Below are 27985 nucleotides of genomic sequence, written 5' to 3'. Positions count from 1 at the left end.
AACCCTCTCAATCAGTCCTGATAACAATTATTCACTATTGTATCACAAGAGACCTATCCCCATCTCCTTTCATCAGCCCCGCCTAGACAGATTGGATACTACTCAGTGGAGATTCTACCTTCCTCTATGCCTGGATAGACCATATTTTATTTCACCATTCCCCTACTGATGGACACCTAGGCTGTTCCCAGTGTTCAGAGACTGCTGTGTTGGGAGAGAGGCCTCTAGAGCAGAGCACCGCTCACTTCCTAGTTGTGTCATGTTGAACCAGTCACGGCTTTGTAATGGCTACATCTTATGTCTCTGGAAGATGGTGATAGCGACAGTAATCTCTTCAAAGGCTTGTTGTGAATGTTAAGTGATTTCAGGTTCTTGTTGTTTAATGTTGTTGAGTCGGTTCCAACCCACAGCGACCCACAGTGAATAGGGTTTCAGAGGAGCGGCTGGTGTGCTTGAACCTCTGACTGCAGTTTGAACCAACTTTATGATCCAGTGCACTCAGGTGTTTTTAACAGCCATTTTCCACACTGCTATCCGTAGTTTGTCATGATCCGCAGAGTTAAAAGCCTTTGCATAGTCAATAAAGCACAGGTAAACATCTTTCTGGTATTCTCTGCTTTCAGCCAAGATCCATCTGACGTCAGCAATGATATCTCTGTTGTTGTTAAGTGCTTCGAGTCAGTTGTGACTCAGAGGGATCCTGTATAAGGTTTCTGAGTAGCAGCTGGTGAGTTTGAACCGTCAACCTTGTGGTTCAAATGTACCTTTCAGTCCAGTGCTGATCCTACAGTGCCATACCAGGAGTCCATATATTAATATTATAACAGCATATGGTTAAGAAACAGAGAGAGAAGGAAGTGGGGGGAGGGAGGGATGTCTCAGGCAGTTCTCAATTGTTTTGTTAGATTTTCAAAATGACTACATTTATCCTCTCAAGGATTGAAGACTCTTTAACAACCTGCGATATGCAGATGACGCAACCTTGCTTGCTGAAAGTGAAGAGAACTTAAAACAGTTACTGATGAAGATCACAGACTACATACAGTCCTCAATGTGGTCCATACCTTAACACAAACTAAGCAAAACTCCTTCCAACTGGACCAGTGAATAGTACATCATGATAAGTAGAGAACACATTGAAGTTGTCTGTCTTTACTGGGATCCACAATCAACGGCTATGTAAGCGGCAGTCAAGAAATCAAACAACATATTGCGTTTGGCAGATCTGTTCTTTAAAGTGTTAAAAAGCTCAGGTGTCACTTTGAGGACTAAAGTGCACCTGACCCAAGCCATGAGATTTTCAGTCATCTCATATGCCTGTGAAAGCTGAACAGTGAGTAAAGGAAGGCTGGAGAAAACTGATGCATTTGAGGTTTGGTGTTGGTGAAGAATATCAAACCGACTCTGGACTTCCAGAAGAACAAATGGATCTGTTTTGGGAGCAGTACTGAGAGGCTGAATACTCTTTAGAAGCGAAGGTGACGAGACTTTGTCTCATGTACTTTGGACATGTTATCAGGAGGGACCAGTTGTGAAGAAGGACATCATGGTGTTACCGGACAAAGGTCTGACCACCAGCCGCTGCAGTCAACCTCAGAATATCAACATTGACAGATCTGGAAGGCATGGGGAATTCTCAGAAATACTCTCTTTTCCTCCATAGAGTCCCAACGCGTATGTTCCTCTATTTATCAATCTGTCTGCATTGTTACAGTCTTCGCTCAGAGTTTTATGACGACTCCATCCTCAGGGGTACAATTTGTGTCCCACTGAGTCACAGTGCCTTACATCCTTAGACGTGATCGCCCCAAATAACATTAACGGTCTTTCTGGAAACCTTTGCCTTAAAGTTACATTCTTTTAAAGATGAGATCATGGCCCTCCAGTGCTCATCCCAGCTGGTCGTCTTATCCTAGGTTTAAATCAACAATGCGGCACTAAATCCTTCGCCTTTATGTTCCTGGGGCATGGAGAAAGGTTAGGGCAGTAATGATTGGAAACAGTGATTAAAGGGTTTGAACAGAGAGGGGGAAAAAAGTATCAAAAACCTGTCTCTCTATACTTGGTAGGGGGGTCAATCGGAAGACCCTTAACAAGGTGATTTCACACAGTGCAGCAACAGTGGTTATTGTGACAATAACGCAGGACCAGGTAGGGTTTCATTCCGTCTGACATGGAGTCCTTATGAGTCAGAACCTACCCAACAGTAACGAAAAACAGGTCACTGTTTCAAATTGTACACACAAAATACAATAGTATTGTCTTGCATTCTGTGCATTTAAGTTTATTGCTAAGTGTTTTTCTCCTTTTGTTAGCAATTGTGAATGTAATCCAAGTCACTGTAAGATTTTTTTCTTGTTTCTAGTAATCTCTCCTTTGATTCTCTTGGATTTCCTATGTACATAATCATCCTGTCCACAGAGAAATATCATCTTAACGTTTTCCCTTTTCATTCGTACCTCCTGTTTTGTCTCTTCCCTAATTGTAGTGGGTTCCATTTGCAGAGCAGGGTGGTGACTGCAGTGTGCTGCCTGAGCCCCTTTGACCTGTTATTAGTTCATTTATGATGTCCTACTACTAACCCTAGGCTGGCGCTGTGGGTTAATGCGCCAGACAGCAAAGCCGTTTGAACTGCAGGGTTGGTGGTTCAAGCTCACCAGTCACTCCTCAGAAACCCTATACAAGGTCGCTATGGGTCGGAACCGACTCGATGGCACTTAACAACAACAACTACTAATCCTGGTGTGGTGCTATGAGTTAATGCGCCAGACTGCAAAGTGATTTGAACCGCAAGGTTGGCGGTTCAAGCTCACCAGCTGCTCTTTGGAAACCCTATACAGGGTTGCCATGGGTCGGAACCGACTCCATGGAACTTAACAACAGCAACAACTACTAACCCGGAGTCCCAGGGTGGTGAGGTGGTTAATGTGTTCAGCTGCTAACCATAAGGTTGGAAGTTCAAGCCTACCCAGAAACTCTTAACAGTCTACTTCCAAGAAACCAGCCATTGAACACCTTGAGGGATGCAACTCTATTCTGATACACATTGGGTCACCATAAGTTAGATAGCTTTAACAAGAACCCTTCCGTACATTTTGGGAAAGAATTCCCGTTTGGTCATGCTACACCTGCTATTCTTTCAATGCTAATAATTCATTTAAGGTTTTTGTGTCTGCATTCCATAAATGGCACTGGTCTGTACCTGCTTTTATTGTCCTCAGACTTTGGCATTGTGTTATGTGAGGATCATAAAGAATCTGGAGGTGTCCCTCTTTGTGTTCTGAGAAACTGTGACCCATCCACCTCCAATTCCAAATCTTCTTCCAAACCATTGCCCAAACACAGGTCCCTGGACACCCTTGTGATTCATCTGACTCATCTCTAGTACGTCTCTGCCACATGCTTCAGGGCTGCCCCTCCAAGGCTGTCCTCTGTGTCCTCGCTGGGCAGACAGAGCAACCCATGAAGTTGCTCCTGCTGTCCTTTCTCTTCCAGCCACCATCTGCTCCTGTCAGCCTTCTAGCATTTTCTTTAAAACCCACGAACTTTACTTGGTTTCCATCCAAAGGTGCTTTTTGTCATGGCTACCTTGAGTGTGGTTGCATCAACAGTGTTTTCAGGATTTGGCTTTGGGTTTTTCTGGTGTTTCCTTTATACGAGTTCAATGGGGGTGATAAGGACAAGAGGCACACGTCTTTCCTGAGACACATCAAGGATTTTCTCTTGATTGTGGTCTCATTACGTCAACAAAATGCCTCCACCCCAAATCTGGCAGGCTTGTCACCTCTCTGAAGCAGAGTAGCCAAGCGAAGCTGGAAGAAGGAAGAGAGGAAGGATTTGGAGGTTGCGGAAGTTTAGGTTTACACGGTCAAGCTGCACACTTCTGGAGGCCCCCCGCTCATTTTCCCGGGTCCACCGGGAGCTCCAGCCTCAGCTGGAGGACGCTTCTCTTTCTTTTGCTGTTAGTTCTCGCTCCCTACTTTCCTTCCCCCATTCCTTTTTGCTTCGCTCTTTCCTCCTCTCCCCCTCTTCCTTTGCTCTTCATCTTCTGTCTTCCTTTGTTGTTGTCAAGTGCCATCGAGTCGATTCCGACCCATAGCCACCCTGTAAGCTTTTTTCTTCGTTTCTCTAAAGCTCCCAGAAATGAAATGCATGGGCTTTGGCCTTCAGTCCCCAAACGGAAATCAAGAAACCCTCAAATGTCAGGAAATTGCACAGATAAGGTTCTTGTCACCCCCAGGAACTTGGCCGTGTAGGTTTGATGGCACGGGTGCCTCCAGGCCACCATTTCACAAGAAAAGCTCTTCTTCTTTCATGCAGACTGCGTCCTGGAGGCCACATGGATCTACATTCCCAAAATGTTTCCACCGAATTCCCGCTTTTCATTTCAGTTTTATTTGACCATGTGACAGACTTTTTAGGTTTTTATGAAACCAGAATCACTCAGCTGACCAAAATTTCAACTTTTCAACAGATTCTCTTGGCACCCTGCTGATACAGGCCCTCCTTGGGGCTTTCATGTGAGACTCTCAGAACTTTTTGAGGACATGAAATCTCCTTCGTTATCTGACTGGCAAATCATATTGTCCAGATAGACTTTGGAGATATGGTGGGTTTGGTTTCTGACCACCGCAGCATAGCGAATCTTTACATTAAAGTGACTCACAAATTTTTTTTGGTTTCCCACCGCATATAAAAGTTGTGTTTACACTGTACTATTGTTGTTGTTGTTAAGTGCCATAGAGTTGGTTCCAATTCATAGTGACCCTGTATAGGGTTTCAGAGGAAAGACTGGTGAGTTTAAACCACATCAGGACTCCTATTTTAAAATGTGCATTAGCATTATGAAAATGTTCCAAATATTAAGAATTACCAGTATGTGACACAGAGACAAGAAGTTGGCCTGTGCCATTGGAAACATGGCGCGGATAGACTGGCTAGATGCAGGTTTGCCCCAAACCTGAGCTTATAAAAACCACAATAGCTGCGGGTTGGTAGTGGCTGTGTGCTGTGGAGTTGTTTCCCAACCCTGTATAGAGTTTCTGAGTCTCATAAGTCTTTATGGGAACAGAGGGCCTCATCTATCTCCTGCAGAGGACTGGAAGGTTTGAACTGTTGACCTTGTGGTTAAGAGCCCAGCTCTCCGCTCGCAGGGCTCCTTCTTTCTTGTTGCGGTGTCTCTTATTCCTTGTAATTAGTGATAGGTATGAATTGATGGCTGTGACTTTGCTGTGTTTTCGTGGGTCTGCTGAATCCTTTGCCCCATGTAATTTTCTGTGTTGCGTTCATTTTGTTTGTGGGTTGTCTTCTTGTCGTTTTCTTCATTGCTGTTGTTTTAATGTTTACTAACTCTTAATGATTTTCCTCTTTTTTTATTTTGGTGAGAAAACTTAATATTCTTTGAGGCTACCGTGTAATTTATTAATTTATTAAAACCATCTGTTCTATCTTGAAATGTACTTGACTTACTTGTGATTTGGAAGTTCTATAACTACACTACTCCCTCCTTTTGTTTGTAGTTGTCTTTGTTACAAATTGATATCTCAAGTTCCCCATTTTCAATCTTGTAGGAGTCCTGATGTGGCTCTAATGGATAAGCAGTAGAGTGCTAACTGCAAAGTTGGTGGTTCAAACCCACCAGTTGCTCCTCGGAAACTCTGTACCCTGTACAGGGTCGCCGTGAGTTGGAGCCAACTTGGAGCACACAATAACAACAACAAGGTTTGTGTTACTGTGGCTACTTCTATACCTGGGTTGATTTCTGGGTAGTGTATTTTAATCTCAGGATGTTGTCTATTGTTGGTGGTTCTTTGTTCGAATCTCCTTATAATACTTTTTGTAAAGTTGGCCTGATTTTTACAGATTTCTTTCATTTCTGTTTATCTGGAAGTGCCCTAATATCGCTGTTGTATTTGAGGGACAGTTTGTGCTGAGTGTATGATTCTTGGTGTGTCATCCCATTGCCTTCTTGCCTGCATGGTTTCTGCTGAGAGATCAGAGCTCAATTTGATTGGTTCTCCTTTGTAGGTAACTTTTTGTTTTTCCCAAGCTGCTTTCAGGATTCTTTCCTTGTTTTTGGTTTTGGAAAGTTTGATTATAATATGTCTTGGTGATTTTCTCTTGGGGCTCTTTTAACTTCTTGAGTGCTTATCTTATGTTTCATGATATCAAAGAAATTTTGTTCCAACACTTTGACAATTTTCTCTGTACTCTTTTGAGGGTGTTCTTCCTATTCTGGAATTCTGATCACATGTAAATTGTTTCTCTTGATGGTTTCCACATAATTCTTAGGCTTTCTTCAGATTTTTTTTCTTTGTTTTTCTTATTGTTCTTTTAGTAGACTAGTATAGAGAAATTTGTCTTCAAGCTCACTAATTCGGCTTTCCAGTGATTCAAAACTAGTTCTTTGTCCGTTCTATATAATATCTATTTCTGAAGTCTTAGTATTTATCTTCTGGGTTTCTATTTATAGTTTTGTATCTGATTTTTCATTTATTTTGTCCATTTGTCTTGTATTGTTTTTCTGAATCCTTCTAAAGTTATTTTGTGTTCTACTTGCTTTCATCTGTAGCTTTCTAGATCTTTCTCTCAGTCCATTGACAGTACCTAAGTCGCATTCTTTTGAATTCATTGTCAAGTAGTTCCAATGCTATTTCTTCCTCAGAAACATGTTTTGGCTCTGCAGTTTGGGCACTTGTTTGAGCCACTCTGTCTTGTTTCTTCATGTGAACTGAACTTATCTGTTGTCTCTGTAACATTGTGGTGTCATTGTATTTGTGTTTAATTGATGATTATACGTTGGTGTTCTTAGCATTCATCACCTGCCTCTTAGTGGGTGTGATAGAGAATGGAAGTGTGTGCATAGTTGTCTGTTTGCTGGGGCTGTGCTGTGGGTCAGGGTGGGTTTTGCTGCTATTTATCATTGATCCGGTGGTATAGGAACTGGTAGTGGCTCTCCACCAGTGGGGGGAGCATGGGAGTTTTGGTGTGGTTGGGTCGTGTAGTCCTTTTTGGTTATGGTGTGGTTGGGTTAGGACTGCTATTTCTCATGAGGTAGCACAAAAAAGAAAAACACACAAACAACAGAAAAGAAGAAAATTAGTAAAGGAGAATGGGAAAAAAACCAATAGATAGCAGCAAGGAAAAAGATCCTAATACCTAAAAGAAGTTAAAGGAAAAGGAAAATAAAATAGGGGAGAAAATGAAAAGAAAGAAAACAATAGACAACACTAAGGAAAGGGAAGAAGGAAGGAGAAAGAGATGAGAAAAATCAAGAAAAATCAAGAGACAGAAAGAAGGGGATAGGAGAAAGCAGAGAAGCAAAAGGAAAGAAAAAAGGAGAGCAGAGATAGAAAATATTTTTGTAAAAAGCAAGGGGGGGGGGGCAGAATAAAAATAAACAAGAAAGAAAAGAGCTAGGGACGAGGCCAGACCCAGAGAGGAGAAAATGGGCATGTGGAGCATCTGGTATGGGTTGGCACCTTCTGCCAGACAGAGAGCTCACGAGGTGGGAGCGTGGCCTCCACAACCCTAGGTGGAGTCCTGTAGACCTAGGTGCTGCCTAATCCAGAGGCAGTTCCTATAGACTCTAATGGTGGCTGAGGTCAGAGTCTTTGATTCCCAGAAGGAACGCTTTCAGGCAGCTGGGAGCAGAGTGGTTGGTTCTGAGACCCAGCTAGTGAGGGCTGGTTGGGGACCGGCTCAGTGCACTCTGTTGGTCCAAGCAATGGGCTGGTGTATCTGGCAAGTGACTCACAGTGGCATGGCCGTTCAGGTGGTGGGTGAAGGTGGACAAGGCCACACTTCTGGTCACCAGGAAGTTGTGTGCAACAGCGGAGAATTGCATCTTTCTCATTACCAGCCACCCGTGTGTGAGTGTACCAACAGGCCACTGTCTAGGTTGAATGCTGCTCACAAAAGTTCAAGATGGCTATGCCATGTCAGGCCAGCCCACAGTTTCCTCATCTCTCTCCTCTCTTGCTCCTCCTAGTCAGTGTTGAATCCACTTCTCTATCTCAGTCCTCTGGGACTGTCCGCTGCATCTGTTTCATTGGCCATCTCATAGTGTTGTTGAAGAGCGGGCTATGTAGTGTATTTGCCATCTTGCTGGAAGTCATCATCATCTCACGCACTTTGAATATGTCATCAGGAGGGTACGTGTCATATGTCCTTTGAGAAGAACATCAGACTTGATAAAGCAGAGGGTTCGTAAAACACAGAGGCAGACCGTCAACAAGACGGATCGACCCAGCAGTGGTAACAGTGGGTTCAAAGATAGCAGCAATTCTGAGGGCACTGCTGGGTTGAGTCGTGGGCTTCGTTGTGTTGTGCGTGTAGTTACGATAAGCCAACAACACCAACAACCACACGGGAAACTATTGAGATAGGAGTTGGGGAGGAGGCTGCTCATTCACATTAACAGAGTGTTGTCAGGTCTGGCTTCTCGTTGGCTTTCACACAGGATGGTGTGGTGAACAGAGAGAATGGTTCCTTCTGGCATTTCTATTTTGGGTCAGAAACCCCATGTGGGATGTCCAACTACTCGATGGGTCCAGTAGTTTATAAAAGCATGTGATTCTCCCTCTTAAAACAGTCTATCAGACTTTAGCCACCTAGCAGACATAGCAAAATGTCCCTCATCTGATTATTCAGTTATGCTGGTTAGTAATTCCATACATGAGCCCTGGATATCCACAGATAAATGTAAAAACCTTCCCTAAAAGCTGAGACTGTAAATTCCAAAAAGGCAGAGTTTCCCCCCCCCCCCAAAAAAAAAAAAAAGCTAAAGAGGATAGAGAGAAACTCTGTTAACTGATGGTATGTGGAGGGGATTATAATTAATGTAATGAAACAAGGTATTTGAATGTTTGAATGTGAAACCGATGATGTGCCTTGAAAACTTTCACTCAATCCACAATAAAAACCTTAAAAAAAAACAAACAGTCTAACTCTAAACACCAGGGATCAGGGTGTGGTCCCCCTTCCCTCTGTGGGGGGCCCTAAGCAGGGGCTACCAGTGGATGAGGAGAGTCGGAGCTTGGCACTCCAATTTCTTCACCAGAAAACTCCTTCCTTTCCCATTGGACTAATGGTGTGTGTGGTGGTTGTTTTTTAAACAGCTTCGTTGAGACATAATTCAGAGACCGTATTACTCATCCCTTTAAAGCATGTGCCTCCTTGACTTTAGGTATGTTCACAGTGTGAGGAACCATCCACACAGTCAGTTTTGGGACACTTTCCATCCCTTCAAAAATAAATCCTCTGAGCTAGAACTCCTGTCGTGGGTGGAATACGTCCCTCTCAGTTTGGTGTCAGCTTGGCTGGGCCACGTGTCTCAGTGGTTTGACAATTATGTAATGATGTCATCCTCCTCCACTCCCCCTCAATGATGGGATCTGATGTGATCAGACAAGACGATGTAAGGGGACCAGGGTGGGGAGCAACACCGTGACTCGGGTCACAGCCCAGATCCGAAGTAAGGGAGCTTCCCTGGGGTGTGACCTGCATCCCCTTATAATCTTCCAAGAGATCAAAGGAGCTAGTGAGCTGTGAGCAGAGAAGAAGGAGCCTGGCCATCACCAAGAACAGAGCCAGGGGAAGGGTGATGCCTCCAAGACCCATGGAGCTCTCGGAGGGCTCCTGGACGCTCAGATGTGGAAAGGAGATAATGACCTTCCCTCAGAGCCGACAGAGAGCAAGACTTCTCCTGCAGTTGGCACCCTGAATGCAGACTCCTAACCCCCCAAACTAATGGAGAATAAGTTTCTGTTTATCAAAGCCACCGTCTTGTGGTATTCTGCTAAAGCACGCCTCTACCCACCTCTTCTCTCCAGCTGTAAGCCACTGCAAATCTACCTTTCTGTTCTTTTATATGAAGGGAATCCTATGCTATGTGACCTTTTGTGACTGGCTTGCTTCACTTAACTTACTGTCTTCAAGGTTTAGCCATGTCATAGCATGTACTAGAACTTGTTGTTTTTGGCCTGGATAATACTCTATTGTATACACACGTCACCTTTGGTGTGCTCATTCATCAGATGAAGGACACGTGGGTGATTGTGGACATTGCCGGACATGTTTCTGTGTGGACGTTCTCAATAGTGTTATTAATGGTGGCCACACCCCAATGATTATTCCACAAAACGATGTTTTGCTGTTGCTATTGTTGTGTGCCATTGAGTCGGTTCCCAATCATAGCAACCCTGTATAGGGTTTCCAAGGAGCGGCTGCTGAGTTTGAACCACTGATGTTGAAATTAGTAGTCCAATGCTTATTCTCCAGTGCCACACCAGGACTCCCCTTATTTAACCCTTCTTCTTGTTGCTAAGTGCCATCAAGTTGGTTCCAACTCATAGTGACCCAGTATAGAGTTTTCGAGAAGCAGTTGGTGGGTTTGAACCACCAACCTTGTGATTAGCAGTCCAGTGTTTATACTACGGTACCATACCAGGACTGTTGAAATAATTCTGGGGCAATATATTCCAAGCAACTGACTGAAAATTATCTCTTAGACTACATTTAAAAAAAAAAATCTTTGTTGTTGTTTACGTGCCGTCAAGTTGGTTCCAACTCATAGCAACCCTGTGTAGGGTTTCCGAGGAGTGGCTGGTGAGCAGGAACTGAACATTTCAAAGGGCAGCTCAAGAAGACAAAATCAGATATTCTAATGAAATGTGCAAAGACCTTGAGTTAGAAATCCAAAACGAAAAAACTAGCTCAACATTTCTCAAGCTGAAAGAACTGAAGGAGAAAATTCAAGCCTCGAGTTGCAATATTGAAGGATTGTGTGCACATAATATTAAATGATGATAAAAGAATCAAAAGAAGATGCAAGGAATACAGAGGACTGTACCAAAAAGAATTGGTCAGTGTTCCATAATTTCACGAGGTAGCTTATGAACAAGAGTCAATGACATTGAAGGAAGAAGCCCAAGCTACACTGAAGGCATTAGCAAAGAACAAGGCTCCAGGAATTGACAGAATACAAATTAAAATGTTTCAACAAACTGATGTAACTCTGGAAGTTTTCACTCGTTCTTGTCAGGAAATTTGGAAGCTAGCTAGCTAACTGATTGGAAGTATCCATATCTGTGCCCATTACAAAGAAAGGTGACACAACAAAATGCAGAAATAATCTAACAATATCATTAATATCACATGCAACTAAAACTTTACGAAAGATAATCAAAAACAGAACATCAACCAGGAGATGCCATAAATTCAAGCTGGATTCACAAGGGGGCGTGGAATGATCACATGGATCTTGACTTAAAGCAAGAGAAATACCAGAAAAATATTTACTGCGCATACTGACTATGGAAAGGCATTCAACTGTGTGGATCATAACAAACTATATGAATAGCCTTACGTAGAATGGGAATTCCCGAACACATTAATTATGCTTATGAGGAAGCTGTACGTAGACCAAGAGGCAACTGTTCAAACAGCAAGGGGATAGTGAATGGTTTAAAACCAAGAAAAATGTGTACGAGGGTTGTATCTTTTTACCATATTTATTCAGTCTGTGTGTTGAGCAGATCATTTGAGAAACTGGATTATATGAAGAAGAACAAGGCATCAGGAAGAAGGCTCATTAACAACCTGCGATATGCCGATGATACAACATTTTTGCTGAAAGCAAAGAGGACTTAAAATACTTACTGATGAAGATATCAAAGACCACAGCCTTCAGTATGGGTTTCACCTCAATGTGAAATAAAAAAAAATCCTCTTAACTGGAGCAATAACCAGCATGGTGACAAACAGTGACAAGTTGGAAGCTGTCAATGACTTCATTTTGCTTGGCTCCACAATCAACACTCATGGAAGCAGCAGTCAGGAAATCAAATGATGTATTTAGGCAAATCTTCTGCAAAAAAAACTTTTTAAAGTGTTAAGGAACAATCAGAGCTCAACTCGAAGAAGAAAGAAGAGGGAAAAAGGGAAAAAAAAGAGTAATCTGACACAATTTGATGAACTTGACCTACACCTATGGATGCAGTAGCTCAAAAGAGGGAACAAATCTTTACAGTGAGGATCATTCCCACCTGTTGATACACAGAGTAGACAGGGATGGGCAACTTGGACACTAGCTACCCAAAATGGGGGACTACAAAGGCAAGAAGTGACTGGCTTACAAGCTTTCAAGAGGGAACCTAGATCCAGAGGGCGTGGAGGAAGGTAGAAAATCTCCACCGAGTAGTATCCAATCTGTCTGAGCAGGGCTGATGAAAGGAGATGGGGATAGCACTCATGTGGTACAATAGTGAATAATTACTATCAGAACTGACTGTGAGGGTTGGAATTGTAAAGGTAGACGTTTTGCAACAAAACGAGCGGAGTGGTTGACTTTGCAGTCTAGGAACAGAGGTCCCTGGGACCATCAAGGGAGAAGAGCAGAGTGCGGGACCATCCAGAGTGGGAGAGGGACTCGTGTGCTGATGACCAAGGGGAAGGCTTTCAGGATATACCCTTTGGTTAGTTGATGATATATGGAAGGGGTTGTAACCATGGCAATGAAATGATATGTGATAGGAGGAATGTAAAGGTAGTGTTCTCCCATGTAAACTATCACATAATTCACAGTAAAACATTTTAAGAAAAAGAGAGAAGAGAGCAAAAAGAGAGGGGGCCTTCAATACCACACCAACAAAGAACTGGGAGTAGAGCATGCCTTCTGGACTGGGGTCCCTGAAGTGAGGACCTCCTAAATCCAAGATTGACACCTAGACCACTGGAGATCTCCACGAAGTGTCAGGCCCACAGAGGTTCAGCGGAGACAGATCAGCAACAATACCTCAGGCCCTGGCTGGAGTCCCAAGATGAAGATGAGCAGGATGCAGGAGCCAGAGCCAACAAAAAAAGCCTAGAGTTTACCAGAACTTCCATATACACTGGATGCAGGTCACACCCCCGAGAAAACTTCCCTTACCGGCTCACTGACTGGTGACATCATGCAGGTGATTGTGTTATGTCACCAAATGGAAGATAAGTGCATCATTACATATCTGCCAAATGATATCAGTACATATTTCCAAATGACATCATTGCATAACTGCAAAATGACATCATCCCATAACTCTGAAATTGCATCATCATAGGACTACATAAACTACATCATTACTTAACTTCCAAACCTCTGAGAATCATGGTCCAGCCAAGTTGCCACACTACCATAACCATCACAGAGGTAGGAGCATGTTGGGACCAACTCAGAGGATGGGCCCTGGGGAGTACAGGAGATGCATGTTCACCTTAATCCATTCATGGAAACCCAGCTTTGTTCAGAAGGAATTCGTGAGGTGGAAGGCGAACCGGCACTTGATGGGCAAATGGGGTTACTTCCAAGAAGGGTTGGGAGAAAGAGGAGGTAGAGGTGGGGTGGACACATGAAATGAGTGTCCTCCACAGTGTAGCCCCGCCCCTCAGGTCTGGTCCTCCTAGCTTGTCAGTAAAGTTATAAAAGGCAAACCCTACACAGCACAGCTCTACACGGGTGCACATGGGTCCCTGTGTGTCAGAATCAGTGCAGCAGCAGCTAGCTCTGGTTGATTGGTTTAAAAACTGTGGAAACTTAGGGTTTATGGTTTTGTTTTGGATTTTGGTGGCACTCAGAGAAGGGACTGGATTTACAGTAGAGTTGATACCAGCTAAACAGAAAACCTCCCATGTGGATGGAGAGATGTTGTGACATCTCAGCAGTGGCTGACCAGATGGCTGCGGGTCGGGGGACCAGGCCAGGTGTCTTGGTGAGCTTCTGGGTTTCCCTGGGATTATAGCACTTGGGGGAAGGAATGGGCAACCTTCCATTAGCCCACCTTTCAGATATTAACAGCTGCTCTATGAAGATTGGAAAAATCCAGAAACGGGAAGTAGTGAAACAAAGCTCTGGCCATTACCTGACTGAGCGGGATGGCGGCTGCGTTTCAGTCTCCCTCCTTCGATCGCCTGTGCGCGCCTTTTCTTTCTTTACACGGCTGAAACCCTACTTTACAAAGTCCTTTGTGCTTTTTACTCGCCTACTGCCGTAAGCACCTTCACAAGGAAAAGCTGTATTTCTCATTGAAGCTTTTCTACCTTATGGGTAATAACAACAATAGCCAGACTTGGTTCAGTACAGAAATGTTTGCCAAAACACATTTTGTGGGAGTAGGGGTTGGATTTTATTCCCTGAACTAACCTGGTTTGATTTAGGTTCTTGGTTTTCGCTCCCGTCTTGCACATCCTAGGAAGTCCTACGAGTTTGAAGACTTGCTGCAGTCGTCCTTGGAGAATTGCAGGGTGGACTGGTATGCGCAGACGAAGCTGGGGCTCAGCCGCACTCTCTCAGAGGAGAACGTCTATGAAGACATCCTCGGTGAGAGACCAGTGAAGCAGGAGCACACGCAGGTGGAGAGACACCAGTGCACACACCAGACCCTCAGAGATAACATGCAGAGGTGGAGGGACACCTGTGCACACATCAGACCCTCAGAAATAACACACAGAGGTGGAGAGACAGCCCTTGATTGTTTGGTTTTATCCAGCTGTAGCTTTAAGACAGATCCGACCACTTTTAAGGTCCTCTGGCTGTCATTGGAGTTCCAGCTGCAGTTCGTGCCACCCACCCTAGTGGATTACCAGAATCAACCAGAGCCACTTGACCTTGAGTTGATTCTGACTCATGGTGCCCTGTGTGTGTCAGAGGAGAACTGTGCCCCACAGGGTTCTCAGTGGATGATATTTCATAAGTAGATTCCACTCATGGTGGCCCCCCGTGTGTGTCAGAGTAGAACTGTACCCCACAGGGTTCTCAGTGGATGATATTTCATAAGGAGATCACACTCATGGTGCCCCCCGTGTGTGGTCAGAGGAGAACTGTGCCCCACAGGGTTCTCAGTGGCTGAGTTTTCATAAGTAGATTCCACTCATGGTGCCCCCGTGTGTATCAGAGGAGAACTGTGCCCACAGGGTTCTCAGTGGATGAGTTTTCATAAGTAGATTCCACTCATGGTGGCCCCCCGTGTGTGTGTCAGAGTAGAACTGTGCCCCACAGGGTTCTCAATGGCTGAGTTTTCATAAGTAGATTCTACTCATGGTGCCCCCCGTGTGGTCAGAGGAGAACTATGCCCACATGATTCTCAGTGGCTGAGTTTTCATAAGTAGATTCCACTCATGGTGCCCCCGTGTGTGTCAGAGTAGAACTGTGCCCCACAGGGTTCTCAGTGGATGGTTTTTCATAAGTAGATTCCACTCATGGTGCCCCATGTGTGTCAGAGTAGAACTGTGCCCCACAGGGTTCTCAGTGGATGATATTTCATAAGTAGATTCCACTCATGGTGCCCCCCTTGTGTAGAGGGTAGAAATGTGCTTCACAGGAGTTTCACTGCCTGGTGTTTTTGGGAATAGACCTCCAGGTCTTTCTTCAAGGCACATCTGGGTGGACTAGAGCCCCCATCTTTGAGGTTAGCACAGAGTGTTTCCTCCCTCTGAGCCCCAGAAAAGTCTGAATCACAGTGTTCAGTCTGTTGAAGCTGGGTGCCTACCCCAGCCATGGCTCCCAGGCCCACAGGGAGCATGCACTCTGGTCTACTCTCAGAGGGTATATAGGTGGGGTGCTCTCCTATCAGGGAACAGAATCTGTTGCAAAGGCTGAAAACACCCAGGGAATTTCCTGGCTCCTCTGACGGGCTGTTTCTTACCTCAATGTGAGCTCCATTCTCAACCGGCTTCCCCATGATCCCTCCAACACATATATGTACATAGTGGCTGCTAAGCTGTTGAGGCTATAACTCTGGGGTGCACTCACGTTCACCTCAGAGCCAGGGAATGACCTTGCTGAGTTGACCCCGTAGATAGCACTTGAAGGGCTCCAATGGATGAAGCTCTGGAGCTGGGGGTGAGGTTAGGTAGCCAGGTGGCCACCCAGATGAAGAACAGGATCCTTTGCAAAGTGAAAATGATATCCCAGACATCTCCCAAAGTCTGACACGGGGCCCTTAGCCAAGATCAGAGTGGAAAACTCCCTCAGTGTCCTAAGCAGCTGACCTGTTGCCTTTGACCACAGACCTGCCAATGAAGGAAAACCCGTACGAGGACATCGAGCCACACGGCCGCTGCTTGGGGAAGAAGTGTGTCTTGAACTTTCCGGGCTCCCCTGCCTTATCCATCCCTGAGACACCCACCAAGGTGAGCCCCCAGGGAGCAGAGACAGGAGGGTCTGGCACATGATCAGAGCAACCCAGCACTCTGGGTGTCCTGAGAGTCCAGGCCACCTCACAGGAGGGAACCTGAATTTCCACTTCGGCCACTGGGTGGTCTTTTTGGCCTAGTTGTTCTGGAACCCCAGCACTCTACACACCTTCCCAACAGGAACCCCCAAACTGGCTGAAAGACAACAGTCCATCTGGACTCTCCAGGGCTAGAAGGTGTGGTGTGGGTAGTGTGTTTGTAAACTTTTTCCTGTGACTTGAGTGAAGGCTTCCAGAGCAGATCATCAGTTTTCCAGCTAACAAGTCACACACTTGGTTTCATCTCAATGACTGCAGTCCCCTCCGTGGAAGGTCACTTATCCCTCTTCCTCCCTGTGATCCTTGTTTCCTTCCTCCTTCTTTCCCCACCCTCTGGCCTTTGTCCTCGGGTAAACGCTGCCCTTCACATCTCACATGGTTGACCACTGTGTGGTATGCATACCTCACTAATGTGTGGTCCCTGCTATGTGCCTAGCTGTAGCTTGGCTGAAAATTGGGCTGTGGGGGTGAGTTCAATTCCAGACTTCAAGGGTGACTAAGAGCTATGGTCTTGGGGTTCCACCAGTCTCTATGTGACCAGTAAGCTTGATCTTTTATGTCATTTGGGTTTTGTTCCACATTTTCTCCCACTCTATCCAGGTTCTTCTAGTGTGGTCCCTTTTAGAGCAGGCTGTGGTGGTGGCTAGGCACCATCTAGTTCTTCTGGTCTCAAGGTCATGGAGACTGAGGGTCACGTGGTCCGTTTATTGTTTCCAAATATCTTCCCTCTCCCCAGACAGGGGGAGACCAATAGTTGCACCTTAGATGGCTACTCATGAGCTTTTAAAACCTCGGTCTCTACTCACCACAGTAGGATGTAGAACATTGTCTTTGGGGACTGTGTTGTACCAGGTGACCATGGTGTCCTCTGTGACCTGTAACGATTACAGCCTTGGAAACCCTAAGGGTAGAGGGAGGAGAGGTGGGGAGTTTTCATCTGTTCTATAGGGCCTCTGGGAGTCCGAATCCACTCAAAGACATTGCAAATGGATCTTAAAAAGAGCTCTGCTTTCTTTAGTGGTGTGCTAGAGGGGGGAAAACTGATACTCAAACATTCTCTAGTGTTCCTTTTGTTAAGCAGGCATTAAACAGAACAAAGGAGTCCTGGTGTGGTGTTGTAGGATAAACACTGGATTGCTAACTATGTTTGGCAGTTCAAGCTAACCAGCTGCTCCTCAGAAACCCTATACAGGTTACAATGAATCAGAACTGACTCAGTGATGTTTAACAACAAAAAACACCAGAACAAAGACTATCATCGGATGAGGGACAGCAGATGAGGGAAACTGGCAGCATGTACTCAGGACAGACACCAATGGACTCTGCTAAATCCCAATCGTGGGTTCACTATGCACTGTAGGGAAATTCCCCCAGATCGTGGGGCGGGGGTGGGGGGGAAGGGGCTCAGTTCATCACTGTTGCAACTGTGCAACTGGGACTACAGAATCCGGGAAGGAACTGTAGTTGGATACATGCCTGATTGTTGGTTTCAAATGGCTACAGGGCCGATTCTGGGGTTTGGTAGCGTAGTGGTTACGTATCGGGCTGCAAACCACAAGGTCAGCAATTTGAAACTACCAGCTGTTCTGCAGGAGAAAGATGAGGTTTTCTGCTCCTGTAAAGATTTACAGCCTCGGAAACCCTGTACAGGGTCGCTATGGGTTAGAACTGACTCCACGGCACATAACAACAACAACAACAAAGAGAGTGACCTATGGTCATGCTACCTGAGTTGACACCGTGAGGTAGTTACAAAACAATACCGGGACCCCAACCCTGAAGTTAGCTAACATGTCTCTGATGACTGCTTTCACCAAATGCCCAGCAAGTCCTCTTTCTGTGCCGTCTACATTCAACCACACTCTTGCTCAGGGCCAACTGCCGGCTCCTGTGTGGGCTGTGGACTTGTCTGAGCTCAGCCACATTGCTGGTTTAATGGTAGCATCCTTTAGGGACTGGTATGACGCTATAGGAGAAGCATTATTAACTGCTAAGTCAGCAGTTCAAACCCACCAGTTGTTCCTCAGGAGAAAGAAGAGTCAGTCTACTACTGTAAAGCTTTACAGCCTCTGAAACCCGTACAAGATCGGAATGAGTCGGAACGAAGAGTCAATGGCGGTGAGAGAGAAGCGAGAGGAAGGTAACCTGAAAAACTCGAACGGCATCTGAGCTGACGTCAAGATTCGTAACAGAGTTAGGGCTCCCACTGTGGACTTCAGCCTTCCACAAAGTACATGCTACTCAGAGCCTCCACAACAAAGACACAAGAGACCTAATGAAACCGAGACACATGCCAATCCAGAAACCCTGTGAGTCAGAGGAAAGGGCGGAGAAGTGGATTGAATCCCAACTAGAAGAAACCGATCAAAAGCGGTGAGAGAAGAGAAACACGGACAGTTACTGTGGTACGTTGCAACCACTTTGAACTTCTGCAAACACTGCTCCATCGGGACAGCGATTGACAATCGGCTCCGCTTGCCCTGGCCATACAGGCTCCCACACCGGTGGTACCCACCACTGCCCAGCCACACCTGAAGCTCTTTCAGCTCCACCACTGGGCAGGGGGGTCACCACCCACTCCTACATTAGCTGACCAGCACCAGCCCGACCCGCCTTCAACCGCGCTACATGAACAGGGAGCAGAGAATCGCACAAACACACCCAACATAGAGTCATAATGAACACATCCCACTGCCTTGGGGATGACACACATCTTCAGTGCACATTAACAAGTAGCAGTGGGACTCACACAAACGACCAACATGCGGAGCCACTAGAGCCTTTAGCAATAACTGCACCTATCTGATGAGGATTCCAAAAGGATGAGCTTTAGGGGCCTTCAGCAGACAGAATCTCAGCTCTTACACAGTGGTAAAGGGGTTCTGGTGGTGCTGGGGGTGTAGCATTGGGCTGCTAACCACAAGGTCTGTACTTCAAGCCCATCAGCTCCTCTGCATGAGACGAGGCTGTCTGCTCCTGTAAAGCGTCCCATCTTGGAAACCCTGTGGGACAATCCTGCTCTGCCCTGCAGGGTCACTAAGAATCAGAAGTGGGAAGAATACAGCAATTAAGCAGTCAGCTGCTAACCAAAAGGTCAACAGTTCAAACCCATCGTTTGCTCTGCAAGAGAAAGATGTGGCCGTCTGCTTCTGTAAAAATTTCCAAAGACCAAACCCATTACCAGTGAAGTCTTTCAAGGTGGATGGCAACCTTGGGGATCCTACAGGGCAGTTCTAGCCTGTCCTCTGGGGCCCCTGTGTGTCGGAATCTACTCAACGGCCATAGGTTTTTGGTTAATTATGAATCTTAAAACATGTCCACACATAGCTATTACTCAGCGGCGATAGGTTTTTGGTTAATTATGAATCTTAAAAACATGTCCACACATAGATATTAAGTTCCTCAAGGTTGGAAGTGATATGTTTTGTTTCTCTGTGTTTCTTTCTCTTACCTGCTGGCTTAGCATTTGTAGCATTCTATGATAGTGTAGTGGTTACGAATTGGGCTGCGAGCCTCAAGGTCAGCAGTTCGAAACTACCAGCTGCTCCACAGGAGAAAGATGAGGCTTTCTACTCCCGTAAAGATTTACACCCTCGGAAACCTTGTACAGGGTCGCTATGGGTCGGATCCGACTCGATGGCACTTAACAACAGTAACAACATGATACTCGGTTGTTGGAGAAATTAAATAAATGAAGGCCACACCCAGTCTGCATGTGTCTGTTTAAGCCCCATTACTGGGATCTGTCTCCATAGAAGGGGAAGACCTGGCTTCCTCCTCAGCAGGGCAGCGGCTGTCTTCAGGGGCGGGGCACTTTTTCTGATAGCTCTTCACCAAAACAGTTCCCCTGCCACAGTCCTGCTGGAGACAACATTTGCCTAACCTGTCACCAATGGTGTGCTTTACAGGACCAAACTACTTGCTCCCAGACTTGGCAAACCCAAGTAACCACAGTTTCCTTTTCACATGGAAACTGTCATCCTAGAGGATCCAGGACAAACAATCATTAGTACACAGTTTCTACTTTTCTTCAAAGTGGACTTGTGTTTGCATTGGCTTCACTTCTTCACACACTGAGAGTTTGAAATTCAAATCCACTGAAAGCTCTGTGGAGTACTGCTCTGCTCTGACCCACTCACAGCGACGTTACGCACAACAGTGAGGTCACCGTGAGTCAAAGCTGATTCACTGGCAACAGACTTCTTTATTTTCTTCACTTACCATAGAAAATATTGAATGAAGAAAAGATTGATGTTGTCAAGGATTTTATTTTACTTAGATCCACAATGGAGATCAAAGACCACAGCCTTTAGTATGGGTTGCACCTCAATGGAAAGAAAACAAAAATCCTCACCCCTGGAGCAATAAATAACATCATGAAAAATGGAGAAAATGTTGAAATTGTTGAAGACTTAATTTTGCTTGTATCAACCATCAATACTCATGGAAGCAGCAGTCGAAAAATTAAATGACATACTGCATTAGGCAACATCTACGTAAAGTGTTCAAGAGCAAAGATGTCAGTTTGAGGACTAAAGTGCACCTGACCCAAGCCATGATATTTTCAATATCCTCATATGCATGTGAAAGTTGGACAATGAATAAGGAAGATTATAGAAGAATTGATGCATTTGAGTCATGGTGTTGGAGAAGAATATTTAAAGTACCATGTGGTACTGTAGGTTCAGCACTGGACTGTGAACCACAAAGTCAGCAGTTCAAACCCACCAGCTGCTCTTCTGAAACCCTATAGAGGGTCGCTATGAGTTGGAACCGACTCAATGGCACTTAACAACAGTAACAACAACAATGGACTGCCAGAAGAGCAATGAGATCAGTGTTGGAAGAAATGCAACCAGAGTGTTCCTTGGAAGCCAGGATGGCGAGACTTTGTCTCCTACTTCGGATGTATTGTCAGGAGGGATCAGTCCCTGGTGTAGGATCTCTTGCTTGGTAAAGTAGGTGGTCAGGGACAAAGAGGAAGACCCCTCCAATGAGACGGATTGGTACAGTGGCAGCAATAGGCTCAGACTTAATGGTTTTGAGGATGGCACAGGACTGAGCATTTTTTCGTTCTCTTGTGCATAACATCCCTGTGAGTCAGAATGGACTCAACAGCTGCTAACAACAGCTTCACAGTCAACACCTGTGGAAGCAGTAGGCCATAAATCAAATGACATACTGCCTTGGGCAAATCTGTTGCAAAAGACCTCTTTCAAGGGTCAAGAAGCAAAGATGTCACTTTGAGAACTAAGGTGCACCTGACCCAGGTCCTGATCTTTTCAGTAACCTCATATGCCTGTGGAAACTGGACACTGAATAAGGAAGACCATAGAAAAATGGATGCATTGAATTGTGGTGCTGGAAAGGAATATGGAAAGGACTATGGACAGACAGCAAAACAAACATGTCTGTCATGAAAGAGCGTGCAGCCAGGATGCTCCCTTAAAAGCGAGGATGGTAAGACTTCCATTTATGTACTTTGGGCATGTCATCATAAGGGACCTTTAGAAAGACATCATGCCTGGTAAAGTAGAGGGTTAGCATAAAGAGGAAGACCCCCCGTACCCACCAACAAGATGGACCCACACAGTGGCAGCAACAATGGGCTTGAGCGAGCACTGATCGTAAGGATGGTGCAGAACTAGGCAGTGCGTCAGTCTGCTGTGCACCGCGTCCTATGAGTCGGAACTGATTCACCAACATGGTGAGTCCACCTCGGGAAAGCCTGACTTAGGAAGAGAAGGAAATGCTCTTGTGACCTGCCCCCTTTGTTACCTCCCCTCCATAGGAGAGAACTACCTCTCCCCTAGGAATAAAGAACCAGCTGCCCACACCAGCTCCACGTTCCCCACCAAGGACCAGAAAATGAAGCCTTCCTGTGTGGTCTGAGCAAACCCAGGACTCGTCACAAGACAGGTGTGAGCACTGCCCGGTGACGTGCTGACGTGTCTGATGGCCACTCTGTCCTCATGCTGACTCTGCTGTCCACAGCTGGGGGTCCAGTTAGTGTCTGCCCAGCACTCTCCACTTCCTCACTGGGCTCACAGAATATTCACCAGCCATATCTGGACCCTGCCATAAGCCACAAAAAAGTCTTTTAGGATTTTCCATCATCAGACCCTGCTTGGTCCCAGAAGAAAGGTATGGTCAGCTGGACAGATTTTCCAAAGAACCATGTGAAGCCAAACCTGTTTACCATCAGTTCTAACTCATCGCAGCCCCACGTGTGTCAGTACAGCTGAGCTACATAGGGTTTTCAGTGGTTGATTTTTCAGAACTAAATCGCCAAGCCTTTCTTCTGAGGTTCTAATGGGTAGATTCAAACTATTGACCTTTTGGTTAACACACTTGGCTGTTAATTAAAAAGCTTGGCGAGTTGAGTCCATCCAGAGGTACCTTGGAAGAAAGACTTGGCAAACGTCTCCAGAAAAAACTCAGCCATTAAGAACACTATGGAGTGCAGTTCTGCTCTGACCACATGGGGGCGCCGTGAGCCAACGTGGACCAGAGGACAACTACTGAAATTGGTAGTTGGAAAATGAGTTCTCTATTATGCGTTCGTTGCTTTGTTTTGTTTTACTGGCCTTTTGACTTTGAAGAGGTTCCTCTTAGAAATGAGATGCTGAGGCCTGAAAGAGGTGTTGGTTGGTTGGTTATGTGCCGTGGAGTTGGTTCCGACTCTTAGTGACCCTGTACAGGATTTCCGAGGCTATAAATCTTTACAGGAGCAGAAAGCCTCATCTTTCTTCCATGGAACAGCTGGTAGTTTCAAACTGCTGAGCTTGCAGTTCCACAGCCCGATTCGTAACCACTATGCTACCAGAGCTCCTTAGAAAGGGGTGTGGCTTCACGTAAGCCCCCAGCTAGCTAGGCAGGGTCAGCTCAGGCCCTGTGTCCTCAGCACTATGCATCTGGGGCTATCAGAAAGCCTCACCTCTACAGGCAGGGGCGCGAGTCAGGAGAGTCCCACTCATCTGAAGAGAGAGACTGAGCTGTTTTCACCTCCTTTGTCACATGAATTTTCTACAATCAGGCGGTGTCCGTGGGTGGTTTTCCCACAGGTGAACTTGATTTGACATGCTGTGGCCAGCTTCCTTCCTGGGCCTCAGGGTGCCCATCATTGTGGTTAGGTGCCATCCAGTCAGTTACAACTCAAAGGGACCCCGTGTACAGCAGAACCAAATACTGCCCAGTCTTGCGCATCCTCACCAGTTTTACAGTGGAGTTGCAGCTGCCAATGTGTTATTCCATCTTTCTGGAGGGCTTTCTCTTTCTCGCTGACCCTCTACTTTACCGAGCATGATGTCCTTGTCTAGGGACTGGTCCCTCCTGACGACATGTCCGAAGTACAAGAGACGAAGTCTGGCCATCAGTGGTACCTCACAGCGTTCCTCATTGTACAGCGTTCCCCTTACTCTTTCCCCTTTCCTCTCCCAGCAGTCCTTGTCCAAGCCAGTTTTCTTCCGGCACAACTCTGAGAGGAGGAACTTCAAGGTGTTGGACACGCGGAAGCCGAGTCGGGACGGGACTGTGTCCCCTTCCAGGGTCAGCCCCCCTTCCACTCCCAGCAGCCCTGACGACACTTTCTTCAACCTTGGGGACCCGCAGAATGGACGGAGAAAGAAGAAGATACCCAAGGTAACTGGTACTGAGCTTGGACACTTGTTTGTGTTCAGATGCGCCCTCCCGTGTCTCCATAGGGGCTGCATAGGGGCCTGGACCAAGCATGGTCACCAAGCTCTTGCTGCCACCTTGCAGTAGGGCCACAGGACACTGAGCTGGCAGGCCTGCCCTGTGTGGTCCGGGCATTGTCCTCAGATAATGGCGGTCCCTTAACTGTCCTTCAGCCAACACTCACCCAGCCGTACCTGGAAAAACATAGCAGGTAGCTTGTCATTTAACAATTTGTAAGTGTGTAATCAATCCTGTAGTAGTAAGGAACTCTGGTAGCGTAGTGGTTATGTGTCGGGCTGCTAACCTCAAGATCAGCGGTTTGAAACTACCAGTTGTTCTGTGGGAGAAAGATGAGGTTTTCTGCTCCTGTAAAGATCTGCAGGCCCGGAAACCCTGTACAGGGTCGCTATGAGTTGGAACCAACTCCACAGCACATAACCATCACCACTCAGTCCTGTGGCCTTCGTGTCATTTACCGTGGTGCACAACCAGCACCTGGGAAAACATGTTGTTGTGTGCTGTTGAGTCGGTTCCATCTCATACCGATCCTTTGTAGGGTTTCCAAGGCTGTGAATCTTTACAGCGACAGACAGTTTCATCTTTCTTCCATGGAGTGGCTGGTGGAATCAAACTGCTGACCTTGCAGTTAGCAACCCTTCACATACCCCACTCACTACTCCATGTAGAGCATAACATTTGCCATTTAACCTTTTGTAATTGTGGCATGCATTACATTTACCATGTTGTGTGCCCAATTATCTAAGGAGCTCTGGAAGCATAGCGGCTACAGATCTGGCTGCTAATCTCACAGTCAGCAGTTCGAAGCCAGCTGTTCCGCATGAGAAAGATGAGGCTTTGGTCGCTATGAGTCAGAACAGATTCCATGGCACATAACAACAACAACAAACCACATTATCTATTTTCAAAACTTTCTCATCACCCTTAAGGCAGTAACTTCCCATATGTTCAGGGCCCGGAGTCAATTCCAGCTCATAGTGACTGTATAGGAGAGACTGCAGATCTCTTTCCTGTGAGCAGCTGATGGATTTGAACTGCCAACCTTGTGGTTAATAGCCAAGTGCTTAATCCAGTGTACTACCAGGGCTCCCTTGTTGTTGTGGTTGTTGTTAGGTGCCATCGAGTTGGTACTGATTCATAGCAACCTTATGCACAGCAGAACGGAACACTGCCCAATCCTGGGCCTACCTCACTACTGTTGCCATGCTTGAGCCCACTGATGCTGCCACTTAGCCAATCCATCTCACTGGGGGTCTTCCTCTTTTTCTCTGACTCTCCACCTTACCAAACATGATATCTTTCTCCAGTGACTGGTCCCTCCTGATAATATGTCCGAAGTATGAGAGATGAAATTTGGCCATCTTGGCCTCCAAGGAGCACTCTGGCTGCACTTTTTCAAAAACTTAGTGCCTGGTAATTTCCTGTCTGCTTCCAGTCTGTGAATTTGCTTATGCTAAACACTTCACGTGTGTGGAATTGCAGCTCATGTGTCCTTTTGTGTGTGACTTCTTCCACTCAGTATCACGTTGTCAGGCTCAGCAGAATATCAGGACTGCCTCTCTCTCTCCCTGTGGCTGAGTGGTAGTCCATTGTTTGGATGGACCTGACTTTGCGTACCCATCACCTGTTGATGGGCATTTGGGTCGTGTTCACCTTTTGGCGATAGTGAACACGTGTCTGTCTGAGTCCCAGATGTCACATCTGTGGGGCTGATCCCCCGAAGTGGGAGGAGCTCTTGGCTGCTAACTAAAAGGTCTGCAGTTTGAACCCACCAGCCCACTCCACAGGAGAACGACGAGGCTGTCTGACGCTCCTGTAAAGTCTCAGACACCCTGAGGAGCGTTCTGCTTTGTCCTGTAGGGTCACTGTGCGTCAGCATCAGTCTACTGCAGTGGGCTCAGTGTGGGCTTTCAGCATGGTAGTTATATATATGATGTTCTTTCTTGCCAAATGGGAGAGGAACATTTTTCTTTGTTCCTTGTTGGACAGCAGGCTGCTGTCCAAGTGCAGGAGACACTGAGGCCTGAGGGGGAAATGGGACTGGGCCATGGTGTGGGACAGAGGCCGTGGTGTGGGGGAGAGGCCGTGGTGTGGGGAGAGGCCGTGGTGTAGGACAGAGGCTGACTACGAGTGGCTCCACTCCAGAGTGGCCACTTGGTCCCCGTGCTCTGAGTGTCCCTCCAAGGACGTTGCTCCCCTCCCCCTGGGGCTGTTCAGACATGGTCCAGCCTGGTTCCCACCAGGTCCCTCTACCCAGACCATTTCCTCCACCATCTCTTCTTCTGGCTTTGTTTTGGGGCAGTGGCTTCTTCCCTGGGATGCCTCCTCTGCAGATAGGGGAGCCACTGACCCTCACAGATCCAAGGCTGCCTTAGGGGAGACCACATTGTCCTGCACAATGCGGCTAGTCCATCCAGTGTTAGTGGCCAGTAGGCCCTCGTCTGGTGGAATGAGAGACACCTATAGGAAGCATCTCTCCAGCTCAGGATTCCCAGTAGCCCATGGGAGGGGGGCGCTGCTGCTCACCCCACCTCTCTTCCCCGTGTCTGCAGCTGGTGCTCCGCATCAACGCCATCTATGAGGCCCGGCGAGGGAAGAAGCGGGTGAAGAGGCTATCCCAGTCAGCGGAGAGCAGCTCTGGGAAAGGTAGACCTCTGCCCGCTGCCCCACTGTCCTCAGAGATCACGTCCAGCACCCCCAGGAAGGGACCTGTGACACTTGTCAATGTGTCTGCCAGGGAACTGGGGTGGGGGGACGCTGGGCTGGGCAGTCTTAGGCCCCCACCTCCCCACTGGTGGGTGAAGAAGAGGCCAGCACTGTTGGACCTGTCTTTTGACATGAGCCGAGACCCTTGAACAGACAGGAAGGAAGTGCCCTCTGAACTGGCCCTGGTACTGTGCCAACAGGTGTAGACTTGCTGTGGAAAAGCCCCCACATTCATGCCTTTCCTCCTTGTCTTTGTTCCAGTGACAGATGACAATAGTGAGTCCGACAGTGACGCCGAGGAAAAGCTGGAAGGTGAGGAACCTGCAGGGGGCTCACCCAGAGGAGCAGGGTGGGCCAGGCATCAGCTCAGCAGGACAGCCCCTCTCCAGAGAACCTCCCTTTGTGTCCCTCTTTCGTGAGGTATCACGGGTTCTGTGATCTCCAGGGTCCTCAGGGGTTGGCTGGCTTCACTGAGCAGACCCCCAAGGAGCCAAGGAAGCCAAGCCAGAACTCTGAGGGGCGTGGAGGGCTCTGCAGCACTTGGTGGCCTTGTCCTGTTCACCTCACAGGTGGAGCAAGTGCTGCAAGGTGGCCAAGGGCGGGCAGTGGGGGCGCTGCCAGAGAGCCACACGGGGACTCTCCACATTCCCAGTTCAGAAAGCCCTGGGGTCTCATTCCACCCAATTGTCCCCTCCCACAAAATGAAAGGTAGAGCGGTGAGAGCAAGGTCCAGTTTCCACCCACCCAGGAAATGAAGGCATGGTTTTGAAAGCTGAGGTCTAGCATGTAGACCACAGAGCCACATAGAGCAGCACCCCAGGATTTGAGCCCCACACACTGCAGAGCAGAACCCTGGCTCCACACTCCTTACCCTCAAAGCCACATCCACGGGATCCAGGCCCCACACCCTGTGGAGCCTGAGCCTGCCTGCTCCCAGCACTGTCGGCGACCCGCCTCGACACAGGGGTTCGGTTCACGAGGAGAGGATACCTGACGGCGATTGCAATAAATCAAGAATACACAGAAGGAGACAAAGAGAGACAATGAGGCACCCTAAAGCCAGGGTGGATACATCACTGATAGGCAGGCTTGGGACTACAGGCATCTTGGCCTCTGCAGGCAGCAACTCACTGCCCTGCAATCTTTACTGCATGCCTTCCAACCTGTAATGCACTGCAATCTTTACTCCATGCCTCCCAACCAGTAATGCACTGCAATCTTTACTCCATGCCTCCCAACCAGTAATGCACTGCAATCTTTACTCCATGCCTGCCAACCAGTAATGCACTGCAATCTTTACTCCATGCCTTCCAACC

General features: G+C 46.9%; 1 protein-coding gene across 1 annotated transcript in view; it reads left to right on the top strand.

Moving 5' to 3' along the window:
* Positions 1–27985, top strand: part of DENND2A (DENN/MADD domain containing 2A) — a 62202-nt gene that overhangs the window by 4145 nt on the left and 30072 nt on the right. Inside the window, exons 2-6 of the mRNA XM_006861251.1 lie at positions 14229–14356; positions 16046–16167; positions 23709–23909; positions 26516–26609; positions 26931–26981. Coding sequence (XP_006861313.1) covers positions 14229–14356; positions 16046–16167; positions 23709–23909; positions 26516–26609; positions 26931–26981 — 596 coding nt within the window. The remainder of the gene's footprint in view (positions 1–14228; positions 14357–16045; positions 16168–23708; positions 23910–26515; positions 26610–26930; positions 26982–27985) is intronic.

This window comes from Chrysochloris asiatica, unplaced genomic scaffold (genome assembly GCF_000296735.1).
Source record: "Chrysochloris asiatica unplaced genomic scaffold, ChrAsi1.0 scaffold00041, whole genome shotgun sequence".
Taxonomy (NCBI): Eukaryota; Metazoa; Chordata; class Mammalia; order Afrosoricida; family Chrysochloridae; genus Chrysochloris; species Chrysochloris asiatica.
This window is presented reverse-complemented; position numbering and strand designations above follow the sequence as displayed.